The following is a 23,535-nucleotide window of genomic DNA, read 5'->3' on the forward strand; positions in this document are numbered from 1 at the left end:
GGTGTCCTAGTTTCTTTTGGAAAGGTCGTTTGGTGCGGGTCGTCTGTCTGAATGTTGCTTAAGGTCTGTGGACACGAAAAGAACGGGGGGAGATGCCGAAGCCAGTTGGAGAAAAGCTCTTTCCAGCTAAACCACTCCAACCACTGTCACATAAAAACTGATTGTAACAGACCATTGCCCGCGCCCAGCGTGATGATTATCATCTATAACAGGCCGGAATCTGCTGTGAGTCAGTGTGTCAAACCTGCAGGACGAGCCTGCTCTACAGGTGTCGGCTCCTGTTGTTGCACTTGTGCACCTGCCTAAGTATAATGTTTGACTCTGGCATCTGTCAGCCACATCACCATCTCTTTTCTAATCATCTCCGGACACCTCACCGTCCCCCCCGCAGCTGCTCTACATCACAAGAGGAATGCAGCAACATGTGAACTCTGACAAGCTCACAAATCGCTAAAAACGTCAATGTTCGCGTAAAGATATCATCGTTTTCACCGCTTGTCGTCTGCTTATGCACAAAGTCTGCCCTTTTATTTTTGAACAGGTGTCAGCGCACTGAGACTTTCTGTCCACTACGCCTGCTGGGCTGATTTCACTTGCTGGATGTCTTGCATAATAGTTTGTAACTTCTCTTGCGAGCTCTGTGACCGTCTGCTCTCCCCTGGTGATCAAGAAGCATTCACACATGTTTAAAATGGGGTAATTTCACTCTGTGGCGTGGCCTCTTTGATTTATTGGGCCCCTGGGGATTCGTTTTATGGCTCTCTGGACTCCTTTGTGCTCTGACAAGGGTTCAACGGTTACAGTTGGAGAGGAAGTATACATTTGTTTTGTAGTCTCTCAGTACAGTCCCCAGGTTCTCTTTATCCCCCAGAGGCATGGCCCGAAATGTCAGCCTCATCATCAAGAACGAATAAATCGGAAAAATTACGATGCATTAAACTGTCGTCTGGGAGGTTTTTAGATTTATGCGCTGTGTTTTTCTTCTGTCTGCTACTCAGACTGTATTTGTTGGAAAATACCTTCTTTCTTTGATTTGGTCTCATTTTGTCAGGGTTAAAATGATAAAACTGTAGACCTTGTCAACATTCTTGAAAACCATTTTTCTTTCATCAAAGACAGTTGACTGCTGTGTTGTCTAAGAATCTGCAGATACAAGCTCCTGCATGCAGCAAATCTCCCTTTTAATAAGCTTCCCCAACTTCTTGCTACATGTAAAGAAAACATGTTTTATGCTCCCGACGGCTAATAACACCTGGTACTTCTGGGTTTGTGCAAAAGGGTTGTCGGGGCCATAAACTACAAGCACACAGTGCACACCTGATTTTTTTCCCCCCTGTAATCTGTCAACATTCTCACAGGTATTTATGCCCTTCACATTTACACAAAGCGCTTCCCGTATGATTAAGTTTCAAAGATGAAGAAACAGGTTGCGGGCGGTTCAATATTCAGTACAGTTTTCCACTTACTAAACACACAGGATAGTAGTTTTCACACATGAACTGAGGAAAATGAACAGTGGGTCTGAACATTTTTTCGGAGTTTGACTTTCACATACGAAGAACACAGCAGGAGGTTGTCCAGGTCATTCACGTTCACAACAACGGTAAAGTGTCCGCAACATTCAGGTGAGGGGTGGCGCCTGGGCAGAGCCTGCAGGAGGCCGGACTGGACGGAGAAATCTTTGTTTACAACACATCACCGCGGTTGGCCCCTAACATCAAAAGCTCTTTTACGTGTATGACTCCTCTTTTTCATCCTGCGATATTTTTATTCTTCTAGTTTCGCATCTGTCGCGTGTTAGAAACATCAACACTCACTCGCTGGGAATTTTCCAGACATTTTCTGCACAATATATAAGGGGTTGGCCGGAACAGTTCTGGAAAATGTCCAGAGCAACTAACTTGAATATTTACGTCCTTACATACAGCCCCTCCGAAAATGTCAGGAAAATGTGCAAAACTTCAGTGTCATGCCTGGAAGGAGCTTACAAGCTATCTACACTGTTGCAGTGACAGGACTGAGCCCATCACAGCGAACGAGAGCAGACTTTACCCTCTGAATATCCAACTACACGGCCAGGGAGCAAAGAGATAAGAAAAGAGGCCTCTTGTTTGTTTGATAAAACAGGAAACATGTGTTGGTGGACAGTGCTATAAATATCCCACCCTATTTTGGCTCTGAAAGGACTCAACTTTGAGATCATTCGCATGCAAAGTCCACCAAAGTCTATTTTTAGTCTGTGGCCATAAAGTCGATTGTTTTTGTGGAACAATAATTCAGATTGAATTTAACACAACTTCAGATTTACTTGAACAAACATTTACTCCATGTATAAAGTTGAAATTTAGTTCATTTTGACCAACTTCCTCAGTAAAGTGGATACTTAGTATTGTTTTGTCATTTTGTGAAGTTGGGTACTTGAGAAGCGTAAGCTGCCATTTGATTATGAGGAGCAGTATTTTATTTTTATTATTAAAGAGAATAGAATATTGTGACAGTAAGTTCAGTCAGGAAATCGTCCAGATGTATTTGAGGATTAAAAGACTGTTTACAAAGATGGATGACGCATCTTCACTTCCTCCCACTATCGAGAAACGAAGCCAAAATATCCCTCATACGAAACCTTCCATCTTGAGCCAAAGACATTGTTTGGAACCAGAATCTGCAGTAGTCAGTAATAAGTGACTGGGAGATGAAACGAGGGTGACAAGGTCCTGCCAATACAAGACACACTCGACCAATTGCAAGCCAGTCTCGAGCATCAAAAACTTGCCGGAAATATTAACACTTGAACATAATCTTAGAGAAAAAATAATTTGACGTGACTTTTTAAGTTTGGTCCATGTCCCATCTACAGTCCCTATACTACAGTCAGCCACCAGGGGGTGATTGAGACGCTTTGGCTTCACTTTTGGAGAGCCGCCATGTCGCCCATCTTTATGTTCAGTCTATGGATTAAAGACGCTGTATTTGACAGTGTGCGATGTACAGTGACCACTCACAAACATGGCGCCCCCTATAGGCTGCTCGCTATCATTTTAATCAAGCTTAAAACGGGGGAATGTGATTCACCAAGGTTCTTTGTATATTTTGCAAACAAACAACAAATGTGTACATTCAGCAAACACATTGTGTGTATCCTTGAGTTCTAAGGAAAGTGTTGAATGCATCTGCTTCAGCATTAAACCTGATTTTAAAATAAAAGTTGAGATCATGCAATGTGGACATACTTTAGCTCGCTTTTTCCCGGCACTTTTTCTTTTCTTGTAACTTTTATATGTCTAGCAGAGTAGGAGGGCAGGATGTGAATCATGGCAAAAACATTCAAATAGTCCACAGGGTTCCATTCGAGTTTAGTTACACAGTATTTGGATCATCATTGATAGAAAGAGCTTATATACATATATCTGATAATGTGACAGACTAGCAGGACTAAGAGGGAGACAAAAGAGTTGTAACTTCAAGATCAAATATCTGTGCAGTATAGAGTAACTAGGTTAATGCAGTGTATTCCCTGTTGACAAATGGGTCTGTTAACCGAGGGGTGAACCAATTTGCCATCCAAGTTGCTCTGGTGTTTAAGTCTGTCTGGTAAGTGATCCAACAGAGAGGGTTGTTGTGGCTGATCTGTCTGCATCATGACCCTGCCAAAAGGAAAAGGTCTGGTTAAGGGATTTGGTTGGTTTTTTTTGTCTTCTGTCTCCTTCACCACCACCAGGTATCTCTGACTGGTGAAATCCCAGTTTGACTTACAATGCTTTAGATGTTCAGTGGTCTAATCTATTATTTCCCAATACAAGCAGACGCTTTACAGTATTTTTCACCCTTATAAGACCTCATCGTACTGAAGAGGTGTGTCTGTGTGTTTTAGTTTGTGCAAAATTATGACACTTAAAAAGGAAGAAAAGGGGGAACTGTGTTTTCTCTCATGGTAAAGGAAAATTGTTGCCGTCGTCATTATGAAGATGACTGACAGATGGCTTTGTTTTTCAGAAGCCTTCTTTGTTTACGCAACTCAGATTCTCAAGTTGAAGTTTTCTTCAAGGTACCGTAGCAGGTCCTTGGTACAGCTTTCTCAATCTCCGGCTCTATATTGATTTAGCTCTATATATAGAGGAAAAGAGCATACAGGAAGCCGCATACAGTGCTGTGTGGGATCAGAAATGTAGGGTTTCTGCCAAGTAACACACTGAATTACACCAGTATTAATGTATAAATATATCACATCTTGCCAGCTTGGGAAAGCACGGTGTGGTTTAAAATAAAAAAATATCAGATGAAAGAGAGAGCAATAAACATAAATACATCGTCCACGTCAAACATACACACTATGATTTAAGCCTTTTCTATAGGGACTCTCGGAGGAATGTCATTTCCTGAGATCTGCAAAAAAGAAAATCGTGCGGATGTTGATGTTTTTCTTTCCAGCTCACTGTTGTTAATGTTACGGCATTCTTGAGATCCACACAGCTGATCTGTTGGATTTAGTTTGGCTCTGTCTGTCTGTCAGTGTGTGACTCTCACTCCCATTGTCATAGTCAGTGTGGATTGTCGGAGTCAGCGTGGCTGGCTCTCATGGACCCATTAGAACAAACTGTTTGTGCGCTGCAGCCTCCCAAAGTGCTAGGACCCCTGGTTTGTTTCCTCCCGTGGGACGTCCCGTTACTCTTAACTCATTAAATCAAAAGTGCTGGTCGTGCTTTTTAGCAGCAATCCCCCATATCTGGAGAAAACCCACCATGCTTTATCTCTCCTCTCCTCACAGGGTGAGGCCAACAGATGAGGTCTTTTTTAATCTCTATTTCTAAAGGCTTCCTTCTCCGGAATGCTTTATCAGACCTTCTTATGACCACGATTCGAAAATGGCAATAAACCAACAAGGTGCGGACAGCTCCTTTCCTCTGTCGGTTTCCTTTGATTAATGTCCAAAAACTCCTGCTTTTGAGGAAAGGCATGATTTGGTGTGATGTTAAACTCAGAGATCCAAAGCAGCAGCACTAGAGGAAGTGAAGATCCTGGCATCCAAATACATGAAATACTAGAATAGTATTTACTAGAGTTCATATCTCCACCAAAGCCCCACAGTCCCCTTAAATTCAACCAAGCTGCACCAAATTTCACACATTCATCGCTATCATTTCCCTAAGTCATCAAGATCCATTAACTATTCCCAGAGAAGTTGTTGAAAATGTCAAAAAACATCTGTCATCTCACAAGCACAGAAGAAAGTGTGGAATGAGAAAGAATGTTTCTGCATTGATTTTCCTGAATATAGGGATTTTCTTTGTGCAAAAACACTGGAGTTTATGGAAATCGAACACTCAACCTGAAACAAAACTTGTCAAACAAACATTTGACCCACATTCCTGTTCACTCTCAGGGGAAATACACTGGAGTGAAATCAGGAGCTGCAGACACTGTTGTCAAAGTGAATGGATTGGTTTTGCATGTACATCTGGTTGTATCACAATGGCTCTGGACAGTGCACAGCTCCTGCCTTTGTCGGAGGATACGAAACCTTTTGATGAGGCAGCAGCTCCCAAAATGTGAAGCACGCTTGTCCCAACAGGGCTGTGACTGACCTGGATCCCTCTCTGTGACCTGAACTGCCTCTCTGAAGAGAAACCCATTCATGAGGGACACAGAGTGTGAAGCCAGACAAGTGGAATGGGCCAAAATGTCTAGCAGAGCCAGGTCAATGAAGCCAGGCAGGGTTATATCACTGATGATGTGTAGGGTTGTTTGTGATTGAGCGATATGCAACAAAGGAGTAGAGATTACAAATCATTTTTCAGGTCCTGCACAGGAGCGAAAGGCCAATGTTATACGATTCAGATCAGAGTGTGGACCATCATAAAGTGCAAGTGCTGAATAATCTGTCAGCATGCGGCACATGTGTGGGTTCAGTGCATCATTAAATTCCTATACAACATTTTTGAAGCTTATACCCCCCTCTGACCCACATGCATTCCTCCAGTGCGTCTGTTCTTTATGCCTGCTACCTCAAGTGTAAAGGGGCACACTGTTTTCAGGTCTGCTCCCGGCCTTTGTCCTACCTTCCAGTTATTAGTAAAGGTTTAGCTTTCCTACACGTGGAGCCGCGCTCGCAGAGCACGTTGCCACAGGCGCAGTAATCTGTGTTTCTCCCTCGCTCGCTTGTATATTTAGCTGGAACCGTTTCCCTTTTTTTGATACCAGACAATAAAAGCCGCAGCACAAAGAGTTTTCACCTCTGTTCCGCTTCATTTCTTTGTTAATTTCTCCGCCAAGAGGTCACTGAAACTCCCTCTTCTGAGAAACAAGCAGTCCCCTGTCTTGCAGGGCTCTCGTGTATCCTGATTATATTTCCATTTTTCAGTGGGTGTGGTGTGTCTGTGTGCCGGGTCTAGTGTACGCATGCATTGTTTTCCTCAGGTGTTGGGAAATGATTTACAGCCTTCCACCTGATTCTGATTGGAGTTGCCCCCCCCCTCCCCCCACAGAAATGCAATAAAGAGATTTGAAACGTTTTTGTGGGACTTTCTCAACCTTTTATAGTCCTTCTCAATTGTTTATTTGTGTGTCTCTCACTGTCTGTACTCGTCTGCCTTCCTCAGTGGCAGCTGGTAATCCACTTCAGCTCTTCTGAAAGGAGTGTCCCACGTGTCCTTATAAGGGCAAACTCCCTTGTAGGCCTGACACAAGAGAGTTTGAAGCACTGATCCGATGCTGCCGTGTTGCACTCTAACGTCAGCCCGCTCTGGAAATTATTACTGTAGCCCCGGTTTCATGCTTTAACACGCGCTACCCCCCCTCATCCCTCACTCATTACCATACACATGGACGCACGCGCGCGCACACATTCTTGCCCAAAGTATATGTAATCCATTTATGCCAGGAAATTTACTTGACACAAAGAAGAAAGGGTTAAGTGCAAAAACAGAAAACGACATGGAGCACATGTGCACCCACCGGGAGTCAAAAGGTCGGGGCTTGGTCTGAGGGGTCGTTGTGCTCCCGGGGTGTGTGAGGGGGGGGTGACGGTCTTCTGCACACAAGGCTGTGATGACCTTTGTCAAACACCGTACACAACATAAGGCAGGGACACTCTAGAATGTAGGGCTATTATTTGAAATTTTGTGATATTCATCTTAGTTTGTTTGTATGATTTTCCTAAAAACCTGTCTGAGGAATATTCATGTTTCAAACCCTTTTTGTCATCAAACAAATGAAGCTAAACTTTTTAAATGTTAAATTTCTAAATATACATCACGTGGTTGTAGAAAAAAAAAACTGAAACAAACTCAAGTCATGGCAATACAGGAAAAATATTTTTATTTGATAATAGCACAATTTGGTAAAAGTGATTATTTTGAAAAAGTTTATGATGTGATATAATAAACAAGTGGTCTCATGAGACCACTTGTTTATTTATCAAAGACAGTTTGAATTTTGAAATGTCTCAACTCGGACATACAAACTCCAAAGGCCAAATTCATACAGTACTGTTTTATTTATAACTTAGCGGTACTTTATGGAGTCATTGATTTCTTTATTTCTCTGAGAGGACTTGGCCTAACCCAGCTGATTTGTTTTCTTTGGCTCACAGGCTTGTTTTCAGTTTTCTCTTCACTGTCTTTCTTAACTGGAAATATCACTTATTGTTTTTATCAGAGGTATTGTTTTGTAGTGTTTTTCTTTTTCAGTTCAGCGTCAGCTTGCTTGGTGGCATCCGTGTCGGTCTGGTCTGCTCACCGGACGGTCATTTGACCACTGCACACGCTTCACTGCCTAAACAGAGACTGATAGGTCATCTCTTTTATTATGGCCCTGGATAATGAGCAGATTGCACACAAACAAAGAATAGGTTGTCGCACTCACACACGCACAATTTTGATTGAATTAGATCACAGCCTTTGGTGGTTACACAACCGTGATTTAGATTAGATTAAATTAAATCCAAAAACACCCGATTAAAGAATCTGGCTGGGCGTTCAGTGATCCTCTTTGTGATCCTCGGTGACGAGTGTATCTTTTGTAAAACAAAAACTAGATGTTAAAGTCAGATCATATATCATGTAAACTAACATGTTTAACTACTCAGCCTATAGTGCACAGACACATATAAAAAGCAGAAGACAGAGCCTGGACGTTATAATCGTCTCATTACCAATAATCCATGTTTGAGCGGCTCAGAAAGAATCTGTAATGCTATGTATTGCCATGAATAATGCTCTAATGAATCAGTCGGTATAGAAGGTTGTGATTTATTCAAATCTGAGCTTGTGCAGTATTTTCTTTCTATTTGCACGCCACTTTAGCTGAGTGCTCTGTCTTATTTCACTCCCACAGCTTTAACATAATCCTGTTACAGTGCTGCACCCACAGGTACAGTGTGCGTGTGTGTGTTGTGTGGACCCACTAATACAGACTCAGTATGTTTTGAGGAGGATCTTTTGAGTTCCTGCTGTATTCTTACCACGTTTCCCTCTGACGCACAATACACTGAACCTTTTTAAACTCTCTGCATCTGTAAACTGCATCTCTCATGTGTGGCGGAGGAGTTCAGAGAGAGTTGCTGTCCTCAGAAGTGCGTCCGCCGCCAGCTGGTCGGATTACTGCTAAACCACGAACACTCTCTAATTGGCCGTGATTGATTGAGCTGCTTCTTCGTCGAATGCCTTAAGATAGGTTTGTGGGTTGGACTTCATAGGAAGCCTCTGCTGGGCAGGACGTGAGTCAAATGGAGCTACGGCATGGCACATGCCTTAGCAAGCCTGCCCGTGATGCATCAAAAACATTTAATTTAGTTTGTATCCTGCTTTTCACCACAGTAGAATTCATGCCAAATAAGGTCATCTCTTGATTCAGTAAGTAAGTAATACCCCTCTTAAGCGACCTCCCCAGTTTCTATACAGGATTGCCTCATCTGTCCTCACCCCGTCAATCTTATCCACTTCCTCCGTCCTGTCTCAGTGCGTCAGGTGACTTTGCAGAGGTCGACAGGTGTGACGGTGACGAGTCTTCAGTCAGCGGAGCAGAGCGTGATATGACCGTTCCCCTGCCGTCATTACAGGTGCTGACAGTTCGCCGAAGTCTCAGTGACGGCGTATTTACTGTAAAACATAACACTTGTGTGTATGTGTGTGATTTCTGACTCATACGTCTGTTAGCAGCTAAAGCAACACTGCGTGAAAAGCTGCTTCTGTCTAGGTACAACGGCTGCTCTCTGGGTCACGGTGTTGTTATTTGGAGCCACCGTGGCACTCGGATACTCAGACGCCTGTGGGCTGGTTTGAAAAATGCCTTTGGGGCAACGGCCCTTGGTGAACGGTGCTGTCACTGAGTAACTTCATTGATTTTTACTGCCCCCCTCCTCCTCCTCCTCTGAGCACAGATCACTCACTGTAAAGGCCACTGTCATGTGGGACTTTTGTCAAACGCACCGTTTCCGGGTGACCGTGTGTTTCCGTCTCTGGCTCTTTAACAGTTCTTCTGTTTTCTTTGGCAGGCGCCCAACTTCAAGGTGTGGTTTATTAGCTTGAGTCACACCCGCTCGTTACTTTCCTGTGGAGCTAGTGGTCATTGGTCCTTTTCAAACACGTAAAGGAAAAGTCAGTTACAGCCGCTGGCCTTGTGCCAGCCGGATTGGCCCGTTGGATCTAGTGTATGAATCCTGCAGCCAATCCAAAATCAGTCAACATGCATGATGCAGCCATGTGTGCACTGATTGGTCCGTTTAAAAAAACATGTAAACATGAACTGCTGCTGGTTGAGTTGTTAGAGCAGGCAAGCTTCAAAGTGCTGCTAAATGTTTTTCATCTCTTATCACCACATCATGACTAATTGCTTCTGTTTGAAAAGATTAGTGAAACTGATCTGGACAGTTCTGCCATCTGTCACATGCTCTGAGTTTGTCCATTTATTTAAAAAAAAAAACATTTTCCTTTTGGCTTTTATCGGATATATCTGATATGTGCAGCAAAACACAGCCTGTTATTATATGCCAAGCAGAAGTTACTGTTTTTGAACTGAGGCCCAGGCCTGAGGCTGTTCTCTTACATCTCAATAATGTATAAATACATAAATCAGTCCGTCCTAAAACTTGGCAGCATTTGGGGAGTGTAATCGCACCATGACGTTGGTTCAGTAGTGGGCCTGGGAGTGTGATAACAGACGGCTCCCTAAGTGTTTGTTTAGTGTGTGTGTGTGTGTGTGTATGTGTGAGAGAGACAGTGATCGGACTGAACATTTCCTCTCTCCTCTCGTTACCTTCTTGCATCACAATCAAAACCTGACACTGTGGCTCGTGGCCGTCGTATCACCTCATCACCGCTGGGTTGGACCCAAAGTCAGACGATGATTACACTTCCAACTCCTTTCCTTGTGAGTCAGCAGGAATGTGAGGAATGACCTGAGTGCGGCCCGGACCTTTCCCACCCATTTCTCATCTGCCCATTTTTAGGCATACCGAGGTCTAGCTACTCATTTTCATTTTTCCCCTCTTTCACTTTGTCTGCTCTCTCCTCCCCTCCTCCTTTCTCATATCCTTTTCTTTGGGCCTTTTTTTCCCCTGAGCACTTTCTCCTCTTACTCATTCTTTTCAGTCAGCTCAGCACTTTAAATTTCCACAAATTACAGTATATAGGAGAGCCCCTCTGAGCGAGTGCAGCTTGGGCTGCATATTTTGACAAACCACAGCAAGACTTTAAAAACCACTGGCCCTCCTCATGTGTTGTAAGACCCCCCTCCTTCCTCCCTTCTCTTCCTCATCCTCTGGGCCCAGCAGGGGGAGCACATCAACCCCGTTTTTCACCTCACCAGGGTGTACGGCTCAGCTTAGCAACCACATCCAGCTTCCTTTTATTTGAAGGCGGTAGGCATTACAAAGGTTTGTGTCTTAACTCGGCAGGTTTTAACTGGTGCAGCAGGGAACCTTAACGTGTGTGTGGGTGTGGGTGTGTGTGTTTGAGGGTGAGGTTTATAAGAGAAGCCTGCCAGCAGAGCGGCTCATCTCTGCATGTGATGACAGGTTCCCGCTGTTGACCAAAGGAGGGAGACGTCTCCCATTTGACAGCAGAGGACTCCCTCTACCCTCATATGTTCACAGCAGCTGCTCACTTGAAAGCATCCATGTGTCTGTCTGCAGGCGTGCTTTACACACACACTCACAAGCCTTAATTACTCCTCTTTTTCCTTGACAAAATGTAAACCCTTTAAGTAATAGTCACTCGAGCGATGACATGGTTTAGTGAGTGTTTAAAGTGAGCCACTTCAACGTCTGTGTGTCTGAGGCCTCCTGCGACAAAGCTACTGTTCCACCAGGATGAAAAACAGCCAGAGAAGAAGACACCTGGCTGATAAGTCGACCTTAGAGAGCAGAACACGCTTCTCTCTTGTAGCCGAGCACCAGCTGTTTCTCATCCTCGGCTCCTCGCTCAGGTGGTCCCGTCTTTTCACATAAGCGCAGTCGGATCACATGTCATCACCTGTCTATAAGCTGTCCGCTGGCCCTGCTGTACCTGTAACTCACATTTAAAAGTAAGCCAGGGAGGTTCAGCCGAGATTTGTCCTACATGCTTTACTGCTGTTCGCATTTATCATCTGTCAGAAGTGACTCGGATTAAGCTGGCATAATTAAAAATGACAAATGGAGTTCACGTGAAGGTGGATCCCTGAACTTTTCAGGACACTGTTTTTCTATTTGACAGCTGTGTGTGTGTTTGTGAGGCCACATTGGATAAAGTCTGCCCCCGCTTGTGAACCAGTGCCTTGCTGTCCTTGTTTGGCAGGGTTAATTACAGAGGGCATCTGAAAGAAGCCTTCGCTGCGACTTGTATTTTGACCCAAGAACCCTGCAGCTCAGCTTATTGACCGCCCTGTACTTACACTGAGAACAAGCCTGTGACCCTTTAGGAGCAGATTCTTGTGGTGCACTCACTCATGGATGCAAATATAAGAATGACAAGTACCTCATATTAGCAAGCCAAATCTTTCGCTCTCTGTGAGGCGTCCTGCTGTGATAGCACACTTGTATTCGTCTCACGTCCTGTTTTGTGTTTGTCTATCTTTGTGTTTTGCGTGCAGCTGGATGGAACCGTGGATCTGGACGAGAGACGACTCATCCGTTCAGCCATCCGGGAGCTGAGGACGAGGGAGATCGAGGACATGGAAGCCGCTCTGGCCAGCAAGAGATTTCGACCCACACGCCTCAAACAGCAGGAGGACAAGGAGAACCAGCACAGGTAAGAGCACACACAAACGCACAGATACACATGAGCTGCTTTCAGACATGCACTCGAGTCTGGACCCTTTCCTGAAATTTCCCTGCCAACCCCCTAGTAAAGTGTCCGAGTGAGTCCACGTGAGAATACAGGAGGAAAATGTCATATGTGAACGGCAAACTCCAGAAAACATCTAGACCCAATATTCAGAATATTTTCCTGTCTTTTAACTTCTATACCTACTTCTGTCTCTGCGACACTCACTGACATGGCGCAATCCCTAAATGTCAAACCCCAACCATTATCATGACCCTAAGATAAAACCTAAATCTAACCGGAACCTTTAAAGCCAAGTTTTAACTCTCAAACAGCCCGTTAAAGATGTGATGACTGACCAAAATGTCCAAACTGCACAAGGTCTATAATTCAGACCTCCCCTAATGGGAGTACTAGTCCATGTACACACACACTAAGACCTGTCCTAATGACAAACGGCACACAGTGAGTAGAACTGTAGATGCTTAGAAAACACTCACACATCTTATGTTTACAATTTACAGTAATTGTATCCTTATGTCAGATTATCAGTCAGCATTCATGTCACGGGAGTAACATTAAAAACATTTAACAGTCTCTCCTAGCTTCATTATATAAATGCCTATTTAACAGTTAATTTGCAAAAACATTTGGCTCTCCTGAGACATAGTTAACAACAAAATCACATAAATGATATGGTATGGGAATTTGAACCTTTTGATGGTCTTAAGTTTCCTCTCTGTGGGTAAGAAATCCTGAGCTCCTCACAATGGGACGGCCCGAGTAACTTTACAGGTGTTAATTTAAACCTGGCTCCAGTTCAAAGCTGTGGAACAATCCCAACATCTGGTGTGGAGCACAGTCAAGATTTAACACTACTGGTTATGAAGAGGAGACCCGACCTCCTGCAGTCGTCTTTCTCCGTAACTGAATCTTATTAAGACCAGTGGCTGGGTTGGGCTGAATTAATACAGAGGCCTAATCATTTCCATCCATCGCTGCTCTCGGATGACTTGTGTTACAATAACAAAGGCGAAGCCTCACTGGAGCTGCAACAGGAGGCCTACCTGCTGCAGCAAATGCATGCACGTGCACACACGTTAATACACACACAGTCTTACGGACCCATCTGAAAGTTGGATTACCCCGTGCCTCTCCTTTCCCGTGGAGGAATGTGAAAGATTCCATTCCAGCATGCCACACATCCGTTTACAACGAGTGGAGGGAAGCGAGGATAATGAGAGAACTGGAGGAGTGTATTAGTAATAGAAACCAACATTAAAGCAAGCAGTGAAACTGGTGAAATACGAGACTGAAAGAATGGAGGATGGATGAGAGAAGCCTTTTTCAGGCGCTGTGTGTCACTGCTGTCAAATCTCTTATGGCTCGGCATCACTTTTTCCACACTGTTTTTCCTCTTATGGTTTTTCTTCTGGCCAAGAAAACTGTGTTATCTTGAATCTGTCTCCTGCTGCCTTTCACACATACACTGAAGCCTCAGATCAGAGTCTGCTATTTTAAGATACTATGACAACCAACTTATCACTTGTCCAGTTATGGTCATTCATAATAAAAACCATTTAACCACTTGACCGTCTCTTTCTCTCAGGTCAGAATCTAATGAAAACTTGGACATACTGTCACGAAAACTCCAGTCGATCCAGGACATTGACGAGCTCACGAAAATGGTGAGTGTTGATGAACTAAAATAGTAACACATGGTGACACTGCAGCCTCGTGCTCTGTAGACTGAGATCTTGTGTGTGTTTTGCATGAAGCTCCGTGCCGCCGGCGAATACGAGGAGAGGAAGATGATTAGAGCAGCCATCCGACAGATCCGAGATGAACAGCAGCAAGGTGAGTCCAGCTGTTTGAGAAAGCCGAGTCAAGCAGTGACATTATCACCGTTTTTAGACATGAACTATGGGAAATTGAGTTCAGACATTTTCCAGTGTGCATTTTCACATATTAAGAACGCAGCAGGAGATTCTCCGTGTCACAACAGTAGGAAAATGTCCAGAACATTGATGTGAGGGTTGGCGCACTTCATGAGTCTTTTCACTGATTAGGACAAAATGTTTTGACTTGGATGTGACCCCACTTTAAGGACAATTCATTTTGACACTTAAAATAATAAGCCCGAAGATGAAGCTTTAAAAATAAAGTTAAAGGTCACAATGTCAGAATTAAATGGGCCATAACTAGAATTTTATTTAAGAATGTGTCACCACAAGGAAAAAAAAACATTCCTAATATGTTGCGATATTCGAGATGTCACTGCTTCAGAGTGCATTAAACTCAGGGATTATATTTATTTTGGCACCAAAGTCTGTCTCTGATTGGCCTGATGAAATTACTGTGAACTGCCAAAACTTTTTAACGGCTGGTTTGAAGTTATTCCAAAATAAATATATACATATAGTTTTTTTTTTTAACTCTGGGGATAAATACACATTGTTACTGAGCGTGTGTGCATATATCACAAGGGACAGACAGCAGCCTGTCTGGTGTGGCCATCGTCTCTGTGGTAGATCTACCTATGATACTGGATCAGATAGTGGATTCCTTTCATTCCTCAGCCCTGTCTGGTCTGTGTGAGGCCCCTGTCAGTCTGAAACACTGTGATGCACTGACACGGTGACACACACACAAATATGTGAGCCACGTCCACCCTGTATAGTCTATTTGTTTGTCATCTATTCAATTCTGATTATTGTCTGAGCACTGCTGCCTGTGTTTTAGGGACTGTGGAGAGGGTTAAAGCTCCCAGTCGCTGCCTGGATCCTGAGAGTGTGGAGCCCCAGGGCATCATGGGAATTGGAGTGAGTACAGCAGAGTTTAATAAAGTAATCATTGTAGAGATGATTGAATGTCACAGCAAGAAGCAAATGCATTATGTTCATCACCACCATTACAGCTGATGGGTAAACTATCTCAGATTTAACGTGCACTCCTGTCAGCTTCCATTTGCAAGAATGAACTGAGCAGGGAGCAATTTGTGGGTGCTGAGTCTGTTTGCATGGTAACGCAGACCGCCGAGGTTTCTCTGCTGCCACAACCAGGAATGCAGCAAACAACAACAAGCATTGTGACTTGAGTCACACAGTGTGTCATTAATGCGGCTGCAACTCGCACACACAGACACACAGGAAAATACATGCAGAGGCTATACCACGAGGCAAGGAATGCGTTTTGCTTCAACGTCCTTATCCTGGTTTCTGGATGAGTATGTGGAGAGAGATAAAATTGACTCTGACCTGCCTGGAGTTTAGTGAAGGCAGTGAAAAGCTTCTGACAGGAACAGTCTCTCTGCCGTTGTCATCTTGCATCTGTCAGCACAGGCTTTTACTTTAAGCATTGAGAGTGATTGGGTTTAATCAATGGTTAAAAAGTCTCCTTATGAAACCACATTTAAATTTACTAGTGCTGGATTTTTATTTAGATGATATGTCTGTTATTCATTCTATAAAGAATATTTTCTCCCCTCTCTGCATTTTTTTCCGTCATACTAAAATAAGTCAAATTTTTATTCTACGCGTATTGAGGTTGTTTTGCGTTTTATCTTATTGATATATTTCAGTGTAGTTTCCATAAATGACATCACTGATTTCTACTACACCCCACATGCATCTTTTGATTTTACATATTTAGTTCGTATTTATGTTGTCTAAACTAAACCAAATTACCCACACTCAAAAATATCAACCCCCACAAACATGTCTGATATTTTTCATCAAGATCAATAAATTATTTTCTGAGAAATCAACCAAGACGTTGAAAAACATTTCACAATGTTATAAAAGGTTTTTAAAAAATCTTGTATCCCCCCCCCCCCCCCCGATCCGGATTCCAAAATTTAATGAGCTCTTCCTCGGTTCATGCTCCACCTCTCCAGAGAATTTGATGGAAATCGCCTGAGCAGTTTTTGGATATTCCCGCTAACTACCAAACAAATGCAGACAAAAACCTAACCTCCATTGTCGGAGGTAATTACATTTTGACGACCATCTCTGTGAATCCCTCCGCAGTCGCTCTCTGTAACGCCAGACGTCCTCCTCACAGCTGATTGGCCCTCTAGAGGAGGACAAACAAGACTGTGTTTTCGTCTGTCTCTTCCATTGCAACAGATTGAATTATATGGTTGTTGCAGAGATCATGATGTGAAGAGACTTGACTGCGTGGTGTTATCTTATCGGGTGTGTTTGATCACTGAGCTTTATTTCTCCTTTTTTATTAAATGAATGCTCTGTTTCCAGTCGATGAGATCTCTATGGAGAAAAAAACAAAGTTAATTCTTACTGTGTGCGCTCACCGCTGTTGTAACCAAGCTTCTGAGAGATTAAAGTGAAGAAACGCTTACAACACTGTCTACGCTTTGAGAGAAAATACAATCAGTTGCTTTATCAGTGCTCCATGTTCTGGTTGTTCATGCGTAAGAAACCGTTTTTTCCGCCATAGTATTTTTTCGTATGCTTCGCTTGCGTGCATTCCCGGGTGTGTTTGTGTTTTCTCCTCAGATGGGAAGTGATGATAGGATGTTGACGTCACAGGATGCTCTGGCATTCAAGCCTTTTACCTCACTTCCTGTCAGACGGCCGAGTCGTACGGTGGTGGGTTTGTGAACCACAGGTGGTGTGATGGATGAGAGGGTGGGTGTTGAAGATCTGGATAGTGTGTGTGTGTGTGTGTGTGGGGGGGGGGTGGACAGACCCCACCAGCTGTGTCTCAGCAGTCTAGTCTGCACTGGAGTGGGTACGTGGCCAAAAACAACATCGGCCCGCAGCAGCAGCAGGGCTCCTTCCACTCACATCACAGCAGCGGATCTCTTTGAGCTGAGAGCGATTGTCTCTCTGCAGATGGAGGTCCCTGATAGGCTTCCACAGCAGCCGAACACACAACAGCCAAACACACAAAAGCCAAACACACAACATGCAATATGACGGCAGCCTGAGACAAACCCCAGCTCAAGAGCTTGTGTGACAAAAAGTTAAAGCTATTATACGTCACAATTCTTCATTAAAATGTCCAAGAGCCACTCTACTTGTGTACTTACAGTATCGAAAATATTTTTAACAATGGTACATTTCAGTTTGGCCGCCTTAAATTGCATCATATCCTCTTTACCCATGGTTTTCCTTGTCTCTGCTGTAACTTCCGGGCAAATGATGCATGGTGAAGGAAAAACACACTGTTAGCCAGTCGGCTGTCTTAATGGATCCTGATTATTCATCGTCGTTTGCTGTGTAACGTGAATAAAACTTAAATACATTACCTCATCTGAGAACATGATTTGTGCCTGAATCGCATCAGGTAGATTTTGATTGGCAATGATGGTAAAGACAACAACCCTCATGATCCCATGCTGCTTCACAATGTCATCAAATTATTTTGATTGAGAGACGCCAAACAGCCGAAGTTACGTATTGTACGTTTAGGAGGGAAACTTTATCGCGTATGCGCCTGTTTATTAACGTACTAATGTAGTTATTCATGTGGAATTTTACCAGAATCCAACTCCCATTAGAATTTAAGAACTGTTATTAATAGGCACGGTTGACATGTCATAGCTGAGGTACGGTAAAAGTTTCCTTTTGCTCTTTCGGGGAAACTGTACTCTAGCGGCTTATAAAGAATTTAATTATACGTATAGAGCGGAAAGAAATGCCAATAGGAGTAAGGGATCTTTTTTTAATTATTTCAGGATAAAACCGTGTAAAAAAAATAAATATCGGATGATTTTAATGAGGATTTGAAACATTAACATATCTTTGTCTTAACAAGAGCAGTTAGAGAAATAAAGAAAAATTTGGTCACAGTAATGGCAGTTTGTCAGAAGTTAATGAGTCAACCAGGCAACCCTTTTAACCTGTGTGTGTGTGTGCGGGTGTGTGTGTGTGTGTGTGTGTGGTGGGGGTCAGGTCCCTGTGGAGACAGAATGGGAGGGAGGGGAAGTCAAGGGAGTGGCTTGTTGGTATTTTGTGTGTGTGTGTGTGTGTGTGTGTGTGTGTGTGTGTGTGTGTGTGTGTGTGTGTGTGTGTGTGTGTGTGTGTGTGTGTGTGTGTGTGTGTGTGTGTGTGTGTGTGTGTGTGTGTGTGTGTGTGTGTGTGTGTGTGTGTGTGTGTGTGTGTGTGTGTGTGTGTGTGTGTGATGTGGCTGAGGGAGTAGAGTGGCAGAATAGTGAACGTCCTGACTCCGATAGGGTAACTGCTTAGAGAGGGAGGAGAGAGAAGAGAGAGAGAGAGAGAGAGAGAAGCAAGAGAGAGGCAGTCAGTCCAGTGAGGAGAAGGTAAATGTCACTTTGATTTTCCTGCTCTTGTGTGTCACAGGCGTAAAGCTCCTCTCTGACTTTCTTCTTCTTTTTATTCCAACTAAAAGAACAGTTAGACATAATTCCACATCTGGCTACATCTGTTTCTGTCTGTTTGAAGAATAATGGGACGTGCCTGCCTCTCTGTTTAACTCTCAGGTTTGTGTACATAATGTACATTTTTATTTTTTTTTGTTAATTCACCTTTTATTCATTTCAGCTGACCTTAATGATGCATGATAATAAACTGGCTCATTGGACAACTTTACAGAAAATAATGCAGTGAAAGAATGTAAAACAAAATGAGATAATTAATGAGTATTTTTTTATATTTTTTGGATTTAAATGTATTTTGGTAACTGGTAATTTTGGTATCTCTTTGAGGCTGCAGGTCTGCATATCATCTGGGTGTTCTGGGAGAGCACAGGTAGGCTGCGTGCTGGGCGTGTGTTTCAGCTCCAGACAGACTTTTGTTTGTTCCCTGATCTCATCATAAACGTGTTGCAAGACGAGACCTGAGGAAAGAGCAAAGCTTGAATTGTCTTAAAGCCGTTGCAATAGGTCAGACTTTGGAAAAAGTACAGTAGATCCACTTTGAAAAGCTGAGAGTGGCATGTGGTGATTTGCAGTAAGTAAAGATGGGACTGAGGCTTAGTGCTGACTTCTTCTGTGGGTTTCCTCACTCCAGACTCTGTGTGTGTGTTTGTGTGTGTAAGTGTGTGTGTGTGAGAGATACCCAGATGATTGCTACTTCATTCCAGCTACTTTATTTCAATTATTGGAGGTGAGCCGAGCTTGTGGTTCCTCCGGCTGCAGTAATGGAAAGTGAGCTGCCAGGTTTCGTCTTCTCTCTTCCACGTGGAGGGATGGTGGAAGACCCTCAGATGATTCTGACCTCACCAGTGATGGGGACTGATGAATTTACCTTTCATGGAAAAATGGAGCATTAAAACTCCGATGTGCTGTTAATCTCGGCTCTCTGAACCGATGGTGGAGGAGGTGTGCAACCTCACCGCTGGCTCAGCCTCTGCCTCATTGTTGTTTTATATTTTTGAGGGTTCAGAGGAGTCCAGATGGCCCACGCCTCGCTGTGGTCACGAGAGAGAGGACAGTTGTTTTTGTGTTTATGAGTTTTAGATTTAGCAATTATAGCTCAACACAAAGAGGCCCCCTGATGCCAGATGGGGGCAAGTGGTTAGGGCGAGCGTCGGAGTGGGACGGCATCGGTGTTCCACTCTGTCAGGTCCCCGAACGTTGGGGCCAGGGCGAAGCCGCTAATGACAGCTCGGTGGCTGGCAGCAGGTCCTGCGTTCTGGTCTGCGTCTCCAGTTCCACTTTATCTTCCCTTTTTTCCCTCTGCCTCACTGTCTGTGAGAAATATATTCCCTGTGGTTTGGTGGGAGCTGTGAAATGACGGCTGTCTGTCTGACTCCTGGTCTGCAGAGGGAGAGGAGCAGCGGGTGAGGAAAGACTCGTTCTCTCTAATTGTGTTTATGGCCGAAGCGCAATTATCTCCTGGTGACTCTTTGAGTGACTCCACTAAAGAAGTGTCCTCAGTGTGTGACCTCCTCACATTATAACACTGAAGTGCCTCCAGTCTTTGGTGCTGTTGCAGAGGACTGTCTGTGTCCTCATCAGACACTGGGATCACTCATTAAAGGAGCATTCCACAAAAGTTTTCGCTTTCCCCTGCGGTCTCCAAGACTGCATCAGCAACTTTTACCATTGTCTTGAAAAGCTGAAATGACATTTTTATACCCTTAAATCTGTGCTGCCCTCTTTTTTTTCTACCTCTCCCTAGGAGGTTAGGTTTCACCCCTGTCTATTTGTTTGTTTGTTAACAAGATGAAACTAAATCTACTGGATTGTTTTCCATGAAACCTGGTGGAAGGACAGTGTCGGTATGGGTCAGGAATCCTCCATGTCCCTTGAGGGGCATAAGGCATCGACTACCTGCCTGAATCTGGGTCTGTCCTGGGCACCGTGTTGGGCCTGTCCCCATGTCAGACCCATCTCTTTCAGCTCGGCCGTCACTGTCCGCCGCTCTGTTGTTTTGGGCCGACCTTGTTTGCATTTTCCAGGCGGTGTCATCTTAGGGCAATATTTGGTCTGAGGACATGACATTGTATCTGCCAGTGTCTGATCTCTAGCACCACTCTCTGGCTTCTATACTTCTTTCACACTAAAATAAGTGGGTATATACAGGATTTTTAAACTTTGGTAAACCGCTAAAAAGTCGATCGACTCCTTTCCCATTGCCAGCAGAGGAGTTTGCCTTCCTGTGATTTTTTTCTTCTACCGGTACATTGTGTTCAATGTCACAAACGCTCCAAAAACTGAGGTGCTCTCTTTCACCTCGCTGTCTTGTCATTTAGCTCGTTCACTTGGGGCGTCACTTTTCCATCATTGCCATCAGAGCCCCTAAAAACCCATGTCTACTCATTTCTCCTTTGACCTGCAGTTAATGCCGATTTTATCTATTCCTGAGGCATCAGGGAAGAACATTGTGAGATAGAGCATTTTTGACATTTTCTCTGATTTCCCAGAGATTCATTCATCCATGGATCTTGAAGGAAAGAAAAGTGACACTGTGGAGCACCTTATCCTACATATTTAGATTTTTGTTTTCTCTATCGTTCCTTTTAGGAAACTTGTTCTCTCTTGGAAAGTTTTAGCAAAACAACTATTTTTGAAAGTTTAATCATGTGTCTTTGTTAACCCGAGCAGTTTCACCTTTTCCTTTTTGTGCTGCCGTCTCCTGCGACCGTGTCTGATTACATTTTCACCTCGGTGATTGAGCTGCTTTGCCCTGTAATCTGCTCAAGGTGGGGAAGGTCACAGTCAGTGGAGCAGAAAGCCTTGTCTCATTTTACACCTCTCGCTTGTGTTTAAAGTTGGAACAGGCTTTGTGCTTGGTCTCCACGTTGACTCTCTGCCTCTCTCTGATCACACACTGCATTGATTAGAAGCCTTTAAAACACAAAGGTGCAATTTATAAGATTTTCACGCTGCTGCTGACAACTGTACCAGTCTCTTGTTGAGGATAACCTTGTTGACACATGGAGAACTGATTGCGTGGTGTGGGTGTGTGCTTTCTTTGCTTGCTTGAGAGATTGTGAATGTGTTTTCAGAAGCTTTTTGCATTAATGTCAGGCTGTAAATCTGGTCTAAGTATAATTATATTTTCATTGTGTAAGGTCACGGCCCGTCTGTTTTCCCAGGATCCACCCAAACGTGTGCTGGTCTATTCTTAACTCAGATGCCTCTTGTAAAACACCTCTAAGCAGATTATGTGCCCTGATACGGTTCAGAATGATGCATACCACTTAAAGCTCCGCACAAGTTTTTTGCCCTTTTAATAGAAAAGTTTCTAAGTCCTCAGGGTGTTGTGGATTAAGAATATGTGGGGGAGTGATTTAAAGAGTGTGTGCACACGTGCTCGGAGGAGAATTATTTGTGCAGCTGATTCTCCTGTGGAGCAGCTCAAGGTCAGACACCAGAGGCCCAATAGCAGTTCTTCATCTTACCCTCTCCGTCCTCCCCCACCGCACCTCACCCGTTTCCTCTCCATATGCCAAAATACTGCTGCCTGTCCTCTGAGGTCTCCCTCCTGCTGTGACTATCAGAGCAGAGTGGCACCGAGATGCTGCAGAAAAGGTTCTTTCTTTTTTTACTGCATAGTAAAAGAATAGGAATGAAACATTTATCAGTCAGTTTCCAGTGGTTAGTTGTGCCCTTTCAGTTATTTAATCAACATAATTACCATGGTGGACCAAAGCTAGCAGAGTAAGCAATTCTCCAAGAGAAGGTGCAGCGGGCAACAAGCATTTGTTGTGTGTTGTAAAAATGTGGAGGAAGGAGCAGCAGGTGGTGTCAGAGCTAAAGATTTATTCCAGTTATCAGGAGGTGCTGTCAGCCGTAACTGAACATTGGAAAACACTGACATTTAATTTACCCTCGTCAGAATTATCAAGATGTTCTGAAATGACTTCTTTAGCAAGGTTTCCTTCTTCAATGTTAATGTTGCACATTTGATATGGTGAATATCATTTGGAATAAATGTATTATTATACATTGTTTCATCTGAAGTACTTTGTTAGACTGCAGTTTATTTTGAAATAAGGAATTACCCAAGTCGACTCAGATCATAAATCAAAGATATACCAGCATTGAGCCATGTGTTGAATCTATGTTGACTCTTCTGACTGCCAGGGCGTCTCTCTCAGACATATACAATGACAAATAAAATGGATCTTTACTTTTCCAGCTGGCCAAACCTGTTGCTCATCATGGCTGGAGCATGTGACCTCGACCTCCAACATGAAACCTGTTGTTATCACCAGCTGACCTCAAACAGATGATCATAGAGATGATTTTCTTTACTCTGGAGAAATGGGCTGGCAGTTTGGAAGTGGCTGGATGCTGTCCTAAGAAATAGCTTAAGACATTTGTAATCTGAGATAAGACAAGTGAAAGCATAAAATAGGCCTTAAAATAGAATATTAACAATACAATTAAATAAAGAATACAGAGAATATATACAGAAAATATGAGAATATGTGCATGATATACAAAAGACATGGTCAACTCTTTCAGCTGAATTGAGGTTCACTCAGCATGTCTGATTTTGGACTGTTTTTTCTGTTTTGTCCTCACAGGAGACGGAGAATCACAGTGATCGAGAGCGTGTCAGATCTCAGATCCGGGAGTTGCAGCACGGCCAGCAGACGCAGCAGAGCAGAGAGTTGCAGAGAAGAGGTGAGAAACACTCACTCGGCACCAAACTGCACGGGACGTCTCCAGGAGCAGTTGTTCCATCCTCCCACTGGCTGCGTTGATACTTAATGTGTCTGCACGTGACATTTGGAGCATGTTTGGACATGCTACTCTTTCTGGATCAATGATCAACAAAAGCTTGTATATACTGTAAACAGTCGCCTAAAGATTTAATCTGGTTAAGTGGCACTGCAGACGTGAAGCCAACACTGA

At 43.6% G+C, this 23,535-nt stretch overlaps 1 protein-coding gene across 7 annotated transcripts in view; it reads left to right on the top strand.

The window, feature by feature from the left end:
- Positions 1–23,535, top strand: part of smtnb (smoothelin b) — a 50,296-nt gene that overhangs the window by 3,617 nt on the left and 23,144 nt on the right. For 6 of the 7 annotated variants that reach the window (XR_004615075.1, XM_034596883.1, XM_034596882.1 and 3 more), the window contains exons 3-7: positions 12,067–12,224; positions 13,849–13,927; positions 14,018–14,096; positions 14,982–15,061; positions 23,205–23,304. Coding sequence is in view for 5 of the 7 variants with exons in the window: in XM_034596883.1 (XP_034452774.1) it covers positions 12,067–12,224; positions 13,849–13,927; positions 14,018–14,096; positions 14,982–15,061; positions 23,205–23,304 (496 nt within the window). In the remaining 2 variants the exon portion in view is untranslated. Of the gene's footprint in view, positions 1–12,066; positions 12,225–13,848; positions 13,928–14,017; positions 14,097–14,981; positions 15,062–18,551; positions 18,706–23,204; positions 23,305–23,535 lie in introns of those variants that run through there. The other variant, XM_034596886.1, reaches the window with a different exon arrangement.

This window comes from Hippoglossus hippoglossus, chromosome 9, assembly GCF_009819705.1.
Source record: "Hippoglossus hippoglossus isolate fHipHip1 chromosome 9, fHipHip1.pri, whole genome shotgun sequence".
Lineage (NCBI taxonomy): Eukaryota > Metazoa > Chordata > Actinopteri > Pleuronectiformes > Pleuronectidae > Hippoglossus > Hippoglossus hippoglossus.